General features: G+C 37.6%; 1 protein-coding gene across 1 annotated transcript; it reads left to right on the forward strand.

Moving 5' to 3' along the window:
* The first annotated feature begins 6487 nt into the window (after nucleotides 1–6487).
* Nucleotides 6488–16369, forward strand: anxa3b (annexin A3b). The gene is made up of 14 exons (XM_059357834.1): nucleotides 6488–7303; nucleotides 7751–7790; nucleotides 7876–7923; nucleotides 8843–8930; nucleotides 9107–9201; nucleotides 9305–9418; nucleotides 11072–11162; nucleotides 11301–11380; nucleotides 12991–13047; nucleotides 14080–14173; nucleotides 15141–15236; nucleotides 15335–15393; nucleotides 15722–15844; nucleotides 16029–16369. Exons 2-14 carry the CDS (start codon nucleotides 7779–7781, stop codon nucleotides 16086–16088), a joined length of 1017 nt encoding a protein of 338 aa, XP_059213817.1. The 5' UTR covers nucleotides 6488–7303; nucleotides 7751–7778; the 3' UTR covers nucleotides 16089–16369.
* Nucleotides 16370–16401: the final 32 nt, after the last annotated feature.

Raw genomic sequence — 16401 nt, forward strand, 5'->3', positions numbered from 1 at the left:
CCTTGGAGACCCAGCTGGGAGTCATGGATGATTTATTAAATCAAGAACACTCCTCAGAATCATCTCCAGAGACTACAAAGAGTAAAAAGTCAAAAGCAGATATCGAGGAGCCGAACAAACAGCCTGTGACTAACTCACTGCTGCTGACAGTCATGGAGAGAATTGAGAAAATAGAGTCGCTCAGACGGCTCAAATCAGTGGAAATAACATTTAAAGACAATAGCAACACCTAAGAAAGTGCCACTGACTCTTTGGAATTTTTGGGGAGACAGGTAGAAGATGTCACCAAACAAGTTGAGACTCTCCAATCTAGAGTCGAAACTCTGGAGAAAGAAAACACTGTGCTCCGTGGAAAGTGCAACGACCTGGACACTTATAAAAGAAGGTGGAATCTCCGGGTCGCTGGGATCCCCGAACAACCGGGAGAAAACATCAAGAGGATCATCATAGACCTTTTCAGCCAGGTTTCCCCACAGGCTGGGTCCCCGCTCTGAGGAGGCGAGCTCCAGCCGCCGGATCATCATCCAATTCCTGCTGGGGTCCCATAAAGACAAGATCTGGAAAGACGCTAAAACCTCTGCCATACTCAAAGAAAGAAAGATAAGAATAACGGAAGATCTGACACAAGAAGACAAGGAAGAAGAGAGCAGGATTCAGAGGCCCATTTGCCTACATCAATGGGAACAAAGTGTCAGTGAATAACATGTAGGTGATAAAATATGTTGTAGAAGGCTGTCACATCTGACACAGCTCTTTAATGACACTCGATTAAAGTGAATATGGTTTATAGCGTTTAATTGAATTAAATGAATTAAAGGGTATGCCTACTTGTCTGCTGAGATAAGTAGGCATTTGTGTGATGATCTCTGGCAAACCGGGTAGTATTGCCGACTTCAGCTATCGAAATTGCACCTCTAAAAGCCCTTTAACTTATAAATGCACTGGTCTGTCGCAGACGCAACAGTCTTCCTCAAATCCTAAGTGAGGATTTTGAGTGTTTCTGTTTCTTCTTAATTAGTGTATGTCAATTTGTGTTCTTTCTGTTAATGCCAGGGGTATTAGAAATCAGTTAAAGAGAAAGTGTTTATTTTTATATTGCCAAAATAAAGGTGCAGATTTTTTACTTCATTCAAGAATCTCATGCCTCAGAATCTGATGTGTCAATGTGGAGGAGTCAGTGGGGGGGAATGTGTGGTTTTCCTTTGGTAGCAACAGGTCAACAGGGGTCGCTATATTACAGCGAAAGTTCAAAGGCAACATTATCAATCACTTTTCAGATACTAATGGTAGATGGATAATCCTTCTTGTAGATATTGATCATTCTCAGTTTATTGTTATAAATATATATCCCTCCAATAATAAACGAAGTAATGCAGTTATATCTTCAACAATAGAAAACAAAGTTAACCAGCTCTTTTGTTATTATGGGGGGGGGGGGGACTTTAACATAGTGCTGGATGAAAGCCTGGACAGATGGCCTCCCAAAGACAGAGTAATTAATGAATTAGGGAATTGTGGCAGGATGGGCCTTATTGACATCTGGAGGCACAGAAACCCAAACCAAAAAATATATACTTGGAGTAATAAGGATATATCCCAACAATCGCGCATAGATTTCTGGTTGATCTCTTCAGACATAGAAGATAAAGTGGAATCCATACTAATTGAACCTGCAGTTTTGACAGATCATCAGGCTGTCACAATTTAGGTCAATATGTCAGCAACTAGATACACCTCTAACAGAGAGTACTGGGAACTTAATCGAACATTATTACAAAACAAGCAATTCATAAATGACGCCCAAAAAATAATTACAAAATACTGGAGACAAGCAAATTCACTAAATAGCTTTGGGAAATATTGGGCACAAATGAAATATGAAATTAGAAAGATAGCTATGGCAGCTGGGGAAAAAATCGCCAAAGCAAATAGAGAAAGAGAACATTACATTATTACAAAAATTATAAGACTATCAGAGAAATTAAGCCCGTCTGGAAAAGAACTGAATGAACTGTCAGCTTTACAACTCAAAAAGGACCAAATGTATGAGGAAAAGGCCAGAGGAGCCTTTGTTAGGTCTCGGAGGAAATGGCTGGAACAAGAGGAAAAATGCACCAAATACTTTTTTTAATTTGGAAAAAAGGAACTTCGAGCTGGCATCTCTATGTAAACTTAATATTAATAACCAGGTATGTGAGGATGAAAAATGTATCTCCCAGTATTTAGCTGATTTCTACCAAAAATTATATGCTGCTGATATTGAAAATGAAGGCAACCTTGATTTTTTTCTTCAAGATATTAGATTTAAAATGGTTTGTGACATGAGGGTTGGCTTGACAGAGGTACAGAAATGTGTTGACTCTCTAAAGGATAACAAATCTCCCGGTAATGACGGATTAATATGTGAATTTATTGAGATATTAGCCCCATTCTTAGTTGCAGTTTTTGAAGAAGCCATAGAAAATGAACAACTCCCGCATACTCTTCGACAAGGTCTTATTAAATTGATTCCTAAACCAAAAAAGATAAATTGAGCATTGAGAATTGGAGACCTATTAGTCTGTTAAACAACGATGCAAAGATATTTGCCATGATATTTGCTAAAAGATTCAAATCTGGTCTGGACGATATTGACGAAGAACAATCTGGATTTATGCCTGGAAGAAATATATGCAATAATATACAATTAATATTAGATATGATTGATTACAATGAATATATATTGGATGATGGCTTTATTTTATTTGTTGACTTCTACAAAGCATTTGACACGATAAGTCACCAATTTATGTTTAAAACTATGAACTGTTTTGGTTTTGGGAGTCATTTTATGAAGGCCGTTAGAACTCTATAGGGGAACAGCTCTGTCAAGCTGGCCCACAATACGACTCGTAGATTTGATATCTGTAGAGGAATAAGACAGGGATGTCCTCTGAGTCCTTTCTTGTTCCTCCTTGTTACTCAAATTATGTCCGTGCATATCAAAAAAGGCTTATTCCAAGGTATAACAGCCTTAGGCAGAGAATTTAAATTAGCGCAACTGGCTGATGATACCACAATCTTTATATCTAATAGGGAAGAGGTGATTAAAGCAGTTAATTGTATCGAGAAGTTCTCTGCGGTGTCTGGCTTAAAAATGAATCTGAATAAATCTGTGCTATTACCGCTAAAGAATTGTGATCAATTGGAAGTCAATGGTAGCCTGGGTATACCCATACTGCCTTGCACGCTGGGATTTCATTTCGAACCTCCAGGCAGTCTGGCAACCAGGGAGGTTTCTTAGCCCTGTTTTAGGGATCCAATCACAGAGCGCGGAGGGACGGCAAGACGATGACGCGTACTACTCGGCACTTGGAAGCTTGTAGTTTTCTTACGGATCCAACGGATCCTGCTGCAGACGCGAAACTCTCTTTAGCTGTAGATGGTGTTTTAAATAGTTTAGATCGAAAGTTGAAAGGCGAAAGGTCTCTCGGCGGCTCCGCTGTCCCCCGGCTCGTATCGAGATCACCGGCGTTACGGTAGCGGGGCTATTAGCCGCGGCGCTAATAGCCCCGCTACCGTAACGCCGGTGATCTCGCTCGAATATTCTGGAAGGATGTACAACATTTTGTCAACAGGAAAACAGGTCAAGCAATCCACTTTAAGGAAAAAGACATTATTTGTTTTGACGAAAATCAGAGGGAAAATGACTTGAGTTTTTTTGTACAGTTACTTCTGTTTTTAGGGAAATTTAACATACATAAGAAGAAATGGGCTGACTCCAAACCCAGTTTTGTTCACTTTCTACAGGAACTGGAGCAATACTGCACTTCTATTAAAGGACTTAAGAGCAAGAAGGCTCTGAAAACTGACTTTGTTTTGGATGTATTTATGTATTTATTTATTCTTTGTTTTGTCTGTTTCTTACCCTGTGTTTATTTTGGAATTGCTGTTTATTTGATTTTGTTTGTGTTATTTTTTCTTAACCCCCTGGCAAAAACTGTATATATTGTAAATTGTTATTGTGAATAAAAAAAAAATATTTTTTATTTATCTATTTTTTATGTATTTTTTAATTTTTTATTCATTATATTTTTTTAAATTATTTTTTATTTTATTTTATTTTATTATTTATTTATTTTTTTTAAATTGTTTTTAATTATTTTTTTAATTATTTTTTAATTATTTTTTATTTTTTTATTTTTTTATTATTTTTTTTTCTCGTCCTACTGCGCATGCGCGGGTTTTCGTCCTACTGCGCATGCGCGGGTTTTCGGCGTACTGCGCACGCGCGGGTTTTCGTCCTACTGCGCATGCGCGGGTTTCCGACGTACTGCGCACGCGCGGGTTTTCGGCGTACTGCGCATGCGCGGGTTTTCGGCGTACTGCGCATGCGCGGGTTTCCGACGTACTGCGCATGCGCGGCCCAGGAACCCGCGCATGCGCAGTACACCGAAACCCCGCGCATGCGCAGTAGGACGAAAACCCGCGCGTGCGCAGTAGGACGAAAACCCGCGCGTGCGCAGTAGGACGAAAACCCGCGCATGCGCAGTAGGACGAAATCCGCGCATGCGCAGTACGCCGAAAACACGCGCATGCGCAGTAGGACGAGAAAAAAATAATAATAAAAAAATAAAAAATAATAAAAAAATAAAATAAAAAATAAATAAAAAAAATAGATAAATAAAAAAATAAAAAAGTTTTTTTTTTTTTCGTTTTTTTTATTCACTAACAATTTACAACATATACAGTTTTTGCCAGGGGGTTAAGAAAAAATAACTGTGGTCCCCGCAGTACGATGCGGGAAAAAAAAAAATCGAGAAGTCTCTACTTAATCAATTACGGTGGTTGCATATATGACTAAAAAAGGTTTTCATCGGGTTTATGCTTCGGGTTCCAGCCTGACAGTGTAATGTATATATCTATGGGGTAACGGACGTCGGATTGTTGTCCAGACAGAGGGGAAGATCACCTGGCAGGCTACACCGAGGGGAAAAATCTTAATAACCCACGGGACAGAGAAAAGCGTCACAAGTGGACGGGGTCAAGGAGGAGGTATTTTGTAAATCATAAGGAAACTTACCGGCAGGCTTGGTGTATTTTTAAAGACACGTATCTTAACCCAAACCTTTTATGTCTTTTATCTTGTGTAGTCCACCAATGTAAATGACCTTATTGTATTCGGTTAAATGTTTGTATCCATGAATTCTATTTAGTATATTTAACATAATGCGCCTGAAAACGTTGAAAAGTAGGCTATCTAGATCATCACGGACAAGTCCTCAACTATTATTTTGACCTTAAATATATTATTCGTAATTATGATAATCGGGATGATAGCACTCTTGAATATCTGATGTATTTCATTATTCTATATGCATTTGTTGCATCTACAAATGTACATAAATCACTCCAAGTTTCCACCCAACTAGCCTAAATGTTGTGCTTCATCCCTCAGCATATTCAACAACAACAAAGCAAAAAAATTATGATTTTTTTCTCCCCTGCAACCGATGATCACCTTTTTTTTATTGTGCATTATAATTGTGCACTCCTGTTTGTTTGTCTTTTAATCTATTGTTATTTATATGTTCTTCGCTTATATTTGATTGTTTGTGCTGCAGTTGTTTACTGGAATTTTTCTATATCATCCTCTTGTCAAAAATGAATTGAATTAAAAAATGTTTTCCTAAATCTCTAGTCCCTACAATTTGCCACAAGATGTCCCCACTGTCCCTCTCCTCTCTGTATACCACTTAATTTTTTCTATGCATTTATTTGTTTATATTTATAGGCCTACACTTGTGATTATTATGACCAGTTGTGACATTTTGACTCTGGTGCATCACTTCCTGCTGTCTGTCCTCAAGAGGACGTCAGTGTCTCCTTGGAGATGAACCCTTGTTGCCATGGTTCCCTTCGATAACATCATGTCTTGAGTGAAGGATGCTGTGGTGAGGCGGGACAGTTGAGCTGTGTGTTATACACTTCCAGTTTTGCACCAGTTTTAAAAAATACAAATAAGACACAAATAAAAATATAAAAATAAAATAGCTATATATATACACAAGAGCAAAGAAGACAAAATAAAATACACACTACATACTGTACACCTTTTCCTTATACAGATACATCTATTATGAATAATTGCACAGGATGTGTGCAAACAATGAAGCCTTTAATTGTTTAGTTATATTTTGCACAATTACAAAATAGAATATAATTTGCTATTGTTTCCATCAAAAATACATTTAGGGCTGCTTCAACTCTGCTAAGAGAACAAAGTGACCGAGGCAGGTCTGTATGAAGATCCACCATTGTGATCTCAAGATGAAGTTACAACAGTGAAGACATTAACCCTCTGGAGTCCATCTATTTATTGAAAATACACGTTTTATTGACAGTAATAACTTCATATATGATATGTAGACAAACTGAGAAAGCCAGTTGAAAGTGCAATCACAGGAGCTTTCACAATGTGCCATTTGTGTTTCTAGACCATTTTTAAAATGTGAGTTTTCTTTCTACAATGAAAATTATTACTATTTTCACACTGTTTTTGTGTGTACCATGTACAGTCTGTGAAGCCCTTTGAGGCAAATCTGTGATTTGTGATTTTGGGCTATATAAATAAAATTGATTTGATTTGTATAAAAAAGTTTTTTAAAAATGGTAAATTTTCCATAGATACCTGTGTCTTTTGTTTGTATTTTCGGTTCCTGGCAGCTTTATACTTTGTTAACTAAAATAAAATGAAAAATCAGACTGATAGCCAAGTTTGTGTCGAGAAAAAGGAGCCATGCATGTGATGTAAGGACAGACTGAAAGATGCTAACAGGAAGTTGACAAATTTGAACCAAAATCTCCTGGACTTCAGAGGTTTAAGAGATAAAGCTGATTACAAACAACTGTTTCTCAATTTACTTCCTCCTTCTCTGACTCATGTCTTTGCCTCTGCCCTGAGAGCAAACATGACTTTGAACCTACTGTAGGTCATAACATACATTACTGCGTCATTACTGAAATATAATGCCTCTACTGAGTAGAAGCAGCATTATCTGCTGTACAGATGAGTAAAGTGAGCAGATTGTTGCGCAAGAGAGTCAAGTTACAAAAAAGGAGCAGCGTGAATCCAAACTGCTTTCTGTGAGATAACTGACAGGGTAAAACTGCGGCTGTGTACCAGTGAGGAGGAGTTTATGGAAAACGTCTCCGTGATTCAACTTCCTCCAGCTAATTATGGGCGGTGCTTCACAACTTCTCTGAAAGGTGTGGTGGCGATTTTGTCAGTCTGTGAAATTCCTCCTGTCACATCAATCCTAAGGTAAGAGGAAAAATACCGTTTTCTGACTTTCGATCAACGTCTTAGTGGATGCGCAGGCCTTATATATTTGTATGTGCTCCATTTTTTGTTATCTTTATGCTTCCGTCGTCGGGAAAACTGCAGCCGTCGATATTATAATGTCAAGTTTTTTTATTTTCTGCAGTTCTATTCACGCACATGTGTCCACACCACTACGTTGACGCCTTACTTAATCTTTAAATATGAAATGAGAGTTGTTATTGTGGGTTTATAGGACATTTAGAAGAGTCATTCAGTGTTTATATTGCCTGAAGTTGATGCCAAACGCGCTGATAGTGAAAGTCAGATTACAGAGTGGGAGAGAAATGTGCAGAGAACTAATCAGAAGCAGGAGTATGATTAAATTAACTAATTCACTATAGAGTGACACAAAGATGGTCATAATGTATGTTATTTCCTTTTTCCTAGTTGAAGACTTGTCTCTACAACCACAACCATGTCTGTTTGGGTGAGTATTATAATGAGATTGTAGGCTTAAAATATGACAAAATATAAGTACAAATGTAAGCATATTTTGTTGAATTGTATTGTAGGATGACTTGGACCTGCTCTTGGACTCCCCCTCCTCACTAACTGTGACAGTAAGTGTCTCAACTTTCACTCTGCAGGAATATGTAGATGAAGATAATGAAGAATTGTATTACTTGGGTTGCTATTGGTTCAAAAAGATTACAGGATAATTAGAATCTACAATATTAAACAGTAAACTATAAATTAGGACATGCAGGGTGTGTTATTATTTTACATTTCGTCACACTGTAAAAATAAGTCATTATTTAAGTCATTTTTTGTCAAAATTGTTTTTTTTGCCTAAATCATCTCCTCATGACGCCGGCCACCTATGGTAAAATCGCCTACATCCTCAGTTGATCAGATCATGTGATTTTACCCCTTTAAGATAATGACCTATGTCAAGTGTGTGACTTAAGCTGATTTATTATGCCTAAGTCAAAATAAAATGTGACTTAGGCAATTTTTTGAACATGCCTTTGTGACTTAAGCAAGATGTGGTAACACTTTATTTTTAAGGTGTCTACATAAGAGTGACATGAGTGTGTCATAAACATGACATGGGATGTGTCATGAACATTCATGACACTTTGAAGTAACATTGATGCTCATGATACTTGTCATGTCATGTTTCTGACAGGCTTGTGAGACTCTTATGTAGACACCTTCAAAATAATGTGTTACCATATCTTTCTTAAGTCGCAAAGGCATGTTCAAAAAATGGCCTAAGTCATTTATTTCTCTTAAGTTACATAATTTACACACAGTGTTATTACTATGCCAATAGCCATCCTTTGTTACATCCTTTTTGAGTGAAATGATCAATAAATGTCATATGTTACACTTTTGGTGAAGTTTTTTGTGTTTCCTGTAAAACTTGAAAAAATTAATTAGGCAATTATTTAAACAGGGTGACGATTTACACCATGGTTACTTGTTGCTAAATTTTCATGATGTGTGAGCCTGTGAGTGTGTTTCTGTGTTCATCAGTCCAGTGCCAGAGGAACAGTGAAGGACAAGGCAAACTTTAAAATGGAAGAAGATGCATCTGCATTAAGGAAAGCCATGGAGGGCCTTGGTAAGTTAATGAGTCACTATTATCAGTATAATTCTACTATATCAGACCATTATGTAAAGCACTGCAGTAAATGCACATCTGTCTGCCAGTGGAATGAGTTTCTATGTGTTTGCATAAGGTTTTAACTCTTACGTGCAGTATAAGTGGTGAGCTTGTTTTGTGATTTTTCTCTACAGGCACGACAGAAAAGACATTAATTGAGGTGTTGACCCAAAGAACTAACGCTCAGCGTCAACTCATCGCAAAGGCCTATGAGAAAGCCACAGGAAGGGTATGTTAATGGATTTTTGAATAATAATAATTATAATAATAATAATAATAGTTGTTATGATAAAGACATTGGTCTAAACGTGTTATCAACCTTGCTCCATCAGAAATTAGTAGATGACCTGGAGGGAGACACCCATGGAGACTTTGAGGATTTGTTAGTTGCCTTGGTAACACCCCCTGAAATCTATGACTGTCAGGAAGTCATCAGAGCCATCAAGGTGAGGCTGACATGACATGACACAGAGTCTGTTTTACTGATGCATTGGTGTTCAAGGAATAACACAAACAACATTTTTTTTTTTTTTAAAGATATTTTTTGGCCATTTTCAAGGCTTTATTGATAGTGAGAAACAGAGTGAAAGGGGGAGACAGAGGGGAAGACATGCGGGAAAGGGCTCCGAGTCGGATTCGAACCCGGGCCACCCGCTCACAAGGATTGTGCCTCTATGGTACGCGCGCTACCATGTGTGCCACCGGGGCGCCCCAAACAACATTTTTTTGAAGGGATGGTTTTGGTTTTTTGAAGTGTGGTTGTATGAGGTACCTATCCACAGTCAGTGTGTTACCTACAGTAGACGGCCATCAAGAGATTGATTTAAGAGACTCCGGAGGTGACGTATGGTTTTCGATCGTATCGTAATCGCTTAGCGACAGTTTGACCATGACGCCACATACATGATGGATTTAACACGGGAGACGTGGCGGTGCTGAGGAAGAAGAACAAGAAGGAAGGAGACGCAGAGATGCACCTGACGGCCATTATTATGGATGAGAGGAGACGAATCCTCTCGCTACTTCGTCTGCTTTTAAAAATGGCGCATGTTGTTGTGGCATCAAGTACGTCACATCCTGCTTAGCGTTCTATCCAATCAGCAACCGACTTTTTTCAGGGGAGAAAAGTGGCCCTGCTCTTTGACAGGGCCAAAAAACAGTCGGCCAAACAGCCGCTAGGGACATCTCACATTCAAATCCGGGGGGCTTTGGCAAGGGAGATCCGCCTCTTTTCGGGTATACGACTATAGTGGAAACGCAGATATAGATAACAGCTTCAGTTCCTCCAATGTAAACTTAAACAGGGCTGTCTGAAGGCAATATAAAACAGTAAAAATGGCTAATAGTGGCTAAAATATGTTATGCTTATTTCTCCTGTCCACAGCAGTACATCGCTTAGTTTTTGTGCTGGTACTCCTGCCTGCTTCTCCACAGTGGGGGCATGCCGACTACCATCTACTTCAGGGATGGGCAAGTTAAATGCTGGAGGGGCCACAATTTTTCATGGACACTACCACAGGGCCACATATAGGACCGTGCACTTAACCAGATATGATGAAACTGCAATTTTAAATATGGTTACAGTGCAGTAACTTAACATATTTCATGCTCAAATGCATGTATAACAGTATAAATAGGGAAACAAAAGGTTTGAAGCAAATTAAAAATACTTCAATACTTACTGTGATTTCTTTTTTTTTTCAGTGCAAGAACAGCAGACCAACATTAACTGCAAGAAGTAATTTTGTGCATTTTTACACTGCACTTTTAAGATTTCATGCTCAAATGCATGTAGTTGTACTGAGGGCCATTTCAAGTGAGGGTGCGGGCCGTATGCGGCTCCCGGGCCTCCAGTTGCCCATCCCTGATCTACTGTATACACTGACTATGGATAGGTATCTCATACAACCCCACTTTAAAACCATACTTTTAAAGTCAGGCCAAGACACAGCTCTATAAGTTTCATTAAACAGATGAAATTTTCTTCAGAATTATTTGGATTATTTAAATTTGACTATACTTGTATTGTGGTGTAAAAACAGCTGAAATGTCATTTTGTTTCACTGTTGTTTTTCAAATTTTGTGTGCATCGCATACAGGGAGCAGGGACCACTGAGAGCACACTGACAGAAATCTTTGCCTCCAGATCTAACAGACAGATCAAAGCCTTGTCTGAAGCATACCTTGCAGGTATTAAATCTTTAACAAAAAATATGTGTAACTCCAGTGGTTGACAGTAATTTTGATTTTTTTGTAAAATAGATGGCAGATGTTCATGATGTGTCTTGATTGTTGTGAAATCGTCCATATTGTGCTTTTTCGTTCAAGAAACTGGAAAATCGCTGATCCATGATCTGCAGTCGGAGGTATCTGGAGAATATGGCAAAGCACTGCTCATCTTGGCAGAGGTACTGTATGTTAAAGCAAAACAGAGACATACTTGCATTCCAGGTGAGAATCAGACCTAAAGCATCTCATCTACTGTAGCTAGAGAGGTCTGAACATGTATAACACATCTAAAGAAACATGATGGGTGGAAAACAAATTAAACCTTCATTTTTTTTTTTTAAACTTTATTTTTAATTTTTCACATTTTTCCAGTGTCTTACACAGACAATCAAAACATATGAATCTCATAAATCAGAACATACATAAATCAGAACATACAGGTCACCGAGAGAAATCAAACTCTTTGTCTCAGAAAAAAAGAAAAGAAAAACACACTACGAAGTAGGGTCACAGTAATCCATAGGTAGGAGGTTAGGAGAAGGGGGGCATATGTGGAGCCAGCATAGTCCAACTGTTAGGAGGGGGAGTCCCTCCAGGGTAAGACCATCAAAACATCTGACACAGCACCAAGGGCCAACAATGCAACATGAAAAGAGGAGAAGAGGACTGCTCTATTCTGTTTTCTCATTTACATACGTAAGCCATTTCGACCAATATTTCAGGGCTTTGTTACGGTTCAGTCTTAGAGAAAAAGTCAACATCTCCATTTTATATATCTCTCTTACAGTGGCTGACCACTCTCCCACCGTTGGTGGCTCTCTGTTAAGCCATTTCCTAGTTATTTTTTTTCCAACTGCCAATAGTATCTTTAGTAGGTATTTATCTTGGGATGTAAGGTCAGTTGGTAGATTGCACAAATAAACGGTTTGAAAATGATATTCAATGTCAAAACCAAGAATTAAGTTTATTTCTTCAACTACACCTATCCAATAACACTGAATCACTGGCAGCACCAAAAGATGTGACTGTGGTCAGCCATCACATTATTACAATGTCACCAGCAATGTCCAGATTCATCTCTACCACTCTGTAAATATTTTCTTCTTGGGGTAACAAAAAACCTAATGACATTTTTCCAAGCAAACTCCCTCCATTTCCCTGAACTGGTGGTGGTGGAATTTAATTTGCATATGTTTAACCACTCATCTTCTGTCAAGATTATATTTGCTTCCCTCTCGCATTTACATTTTATATATGACGTTGGCATTCTTTTGTGAGTTTGTAGGCATAGGTATATTCTGGACACTACTTTCTTGTGAATTTTACCTTTGTATGCGTCAATGACTATGTTAATGAGGTCCGTGTCACCTTCTTTCAGAATTTTTATATTTCTATCATAATGATGCCTGAGCTGCAGGTATCTGTAAAAATCCTGTTTATATAAATCATGGTTTTTCTGTAGTTGTTGGAAACTATCCAGGCCTCTATCAGATGAGATCACACAATATGAGGTAATGCCTTTTTGAGTCAGTTCCTTAAATCTCGTATCCAGCTGAGCTGGTATGAAGTCTCTGTCATAAAAACCTTCATTTTAAGAAAAAGTTAGTCCTGAATTAAAAAGAAAACATGTTTTCTACAAGATCTGTAAATCTTTGGAAAGTTTGTCACCTGTATTATAATATTGTGACAAGTATAGCAAAATGTCCTTTAAAAAGTCTCATCATTTAATTGCCAAATATTAGTTTAATTGAATGGATCACAAACTCTCTTCTTTTGTCCATCCTCACAGGGGAAGAGAGACGAGAGCACCAATGTGGACAAAGCCAAAGCTACAGCTGATGCTAAGGTATATTGAATGATATATTCTGCCAGTTTCTCAGTAATATTTAGAATACTTCTGTTTTTCAAGTACAGCCACCAAGCCCATGTGGCTACATGTTGGCAGGTTGTAAACAATGTTTTGTTGATATAAAGACATTAGAGCAGTGGCTTTTAAAAAAACAGTTTAGTTACTGTGTCAGACAGACCTGTAAGTGTCGTGTTGGCACACGTCTTCAACTTTTGTTTGACATTATACGGTTGACCTTTCATATGCATTAGGCCTGAAGGCACCACACACGTCAGTTAAGACAGATCTCTTGCGTCATCAAGTCTCAGCGTGCTTTTCTTCTGCTTAAAGGGATAGTCTGGTTTATTTGAAGTGTGGTCGTATGAGGTACTTATCCAAATTTAGGGTATTGCCTACAGTAGATGGTGATCAGTACACCCCCAGTTTGGAGAAGTAGGCAAGATTACCGACACCTAAGCTAAGAAATGTACTGCTGTGGACGGGGGCAGCAATGAAACATATTTTAGCCACCTATCATTAGGTCTATCTAAAAAATAATATCAATATGTTTATCAGTATCACTTTATGGTGTATTTAGAATGTTTTCACCTAGCCATCAGAATATTTTTCCAATGGGAAATTGAAGCTGTTTTCTACAATCTTCAAATCCATCAGACTCCTTTGACAAAAACAGTAATTCTACCACACAAACTACAGGAGTTGCTAGTCTACCGCTGCCTCAATTGGTTAGTTTATGTTATTGGTGTGACTTTTGTGTTTTAAAGAATTAGTTCAGGTTCACCAAAAATCATACAATAACAGAAACAAACTTACTGATCAAGGCAGTGGTAGACCAGAAACTCTTGTGTTCTGTGTGGTAGAATTACTGTTTTTGTCAAAGGAGTCTGGTTGCTTTGAAGAGTGTAGGTCACGGCTTCAATTTCCCATTGGAAAAATATGCTAAACTGACTTCTAATAATCCAAATTTAACATGTCAAATAAAAAAACTGTATATATTTTCACACTTGCACTCCTTGTCTTTCCACCCAGGCGCTCTATGAAGCAGGGGAGAAGAAGTGGGGAACTGATGAGGATAAGTTTATTGACATCTTGTGCCACAGGAGTATTCCCCAGCTGCGACAGAGTGAGTTCACACCTTTACATTTTTTTTCTGTAGATGCTAATGTAATCTAAACAGTGTTTTTAGCAACATTTACTCATATACTGTACTTAAGTATCCTTTTGGGGTACTATGCTTGGAGGTATTTGCATTTTATGCTACTTTATGCTTGCACTCCACTACACTAAAGAGGCAAATACTGTACTTTTTACTCCACATGTATTTAATGACTTGAGCTAGAAGTTAGAAGAGTTTTGTAATATACATGGTAATTGTATTTATGTTTATAATATTTCTATATATATATATATATATATATATATAGTAATTTACAATATACATGTATAGGTATTTATAATGTATTATAGTATATATATATATATATATAATTGTTTATAATATTTGCATGTGACTATATTGATTATTCATATATATATGTATAAAGATAGATATATCTATATACACACACAACTGTTCATTATTTCATATATGTATATATATATATATATATGTGTATATATATATATATATATGTATATATATATATGTGTATATATATATATATATATGTGTGTGTGTGTGTATATATATATATATATATATATATATATGCATTAATATAGCTATTTATCCATACTGACATGTTAATAACATAATACTAACTATCCAAGTCAAGTTGATCTGTTAAGGGGTAGGACTAGATAAGTTTTATTACTTCCTCCTACCCCCTTTCGAGCATGAAGATAGTGTCTGTTTTTTTAATTTTTTTGCTTTTTTGATTTTGTTTTTAATTTATTAATCTATTCATATTTAAACTTTTTTTATTGCTTGCATGTTCAAAATAAAGACAATCAATCAATCAATTACTTTGCAGATTTAGAATATACAAAATCTAATGAATGAATAAATTAATTATAGGCCTAATGTATTTCTATTTTATACCTTTAACAGGAGAATAAAATGTGTATTCATATCTCTTATGGTTTTGCAGCTCTGGTAGACTACAAGACGATTAGTAAGAAAACTCTGCAAGAGAGCATTGAGAGTGAGATGTCTGGAAACCTGGAGAAGCTGCTTGTGGCTGTTGGTGAGCAAAATGTGTCATATTGTCTGTCTATTTCTGAGCATGGGCAAATTTCACATAAAACTTCATAAGAATCAGTTTACGTTCTTTTTTTTGTCTAGTAAAGTGTGTGAAGACTGTTCCTGCATACCTGGCTGAGAGGCTTTTCAAGGCCATGAAGGTAAGCTGTACAATATATCCATCTGTATCATGAAGGCATTTTTTAAACCCCAAAGCCAGTGCCTCCCAAAACAAAATCCACATTGTTTGGTTGCACCATGTCCTTTTTAGCCACAGCAGACAACTGTATTCGTCACCAGTGGTGTGGAAAGGAATGTTAAGCTGCTGTTTTATTGCTGCTGCTTTGACAAAAAGTGCATAACTGGATGAAACCACAGACGGAGCACATAGAAGCAGCCGCTATTGTCAGACAATGTATGTAAACAAAGTCTTTCATTCACCCAGGTCCAATGTGTTTTAACTTCTTTCTCTAATGTTTCTTTGTCCAGGGTGCGGGGACCACAGAGTCCACTCTGACCAGGATAATAGTCAGTCGCTCAGAGATTGACCTGCTGGACATCAGAGCAGAGTACAAGAAGCTGTTCGGATGTTCCCTCTACTCCCAGTTAGAGGTCAGTGCACACACATGGGGAGACAAATTTTAAGTGTAAACGTTTAATAAATGTCTTGTTTTTTTTTTTTTGTTTTGAGACTTTGGACAAGCATTTTGCCGAGTTGTCAACAGAAAATACCTCAATTGTTTTTAAGATTACGTGTTCTTAAAACATCATTTCCTGTTTTTCTCTCTCTCTGTAGTCTGAAGTGTCGGGCAGCTACGGTGACGCCCTAAAGCATCTATGCGGCCAAGACAACTAGCTCCTCCCTCCTCCTGTGATGAGAAACATGTGGTGTGAAGTGCAGCTGGGAAGAACCGCAGCCAATGATGAGGACGACCAGTCGCTGACCTTTCGCATAGCATATTGATACACTTGCTTGAACTTTGCTGGAACTAACCATATAGAAATGCTTTTGAATGTGGAATGCCAGTAATGTTCAGCCAGACTGAATGATTTACACACACAGTCTTATGTACTATGGACATGAAGAAGCTGTTGAACGTCTTTTTGAATTTATAAACCTGATTGTATTCAATGTGATAGATAGCCCTCAACTCCACATTTTTTTATGT

The sequence above is a fragment of the Centropristis striata genome, chromosome 19 (assembly GCF_030273125.1).
Source record: "Centropristis striata isolate RG_2023a ecotype Rhode Island chromosome 19, C.striata_1.0, whole genome shotgun sequence".
NCBI lineage: Eukaryota > Metazoa > Chordata > Actinopteri > Perciformes > Serranidae > Centropristis > Centropristis striata.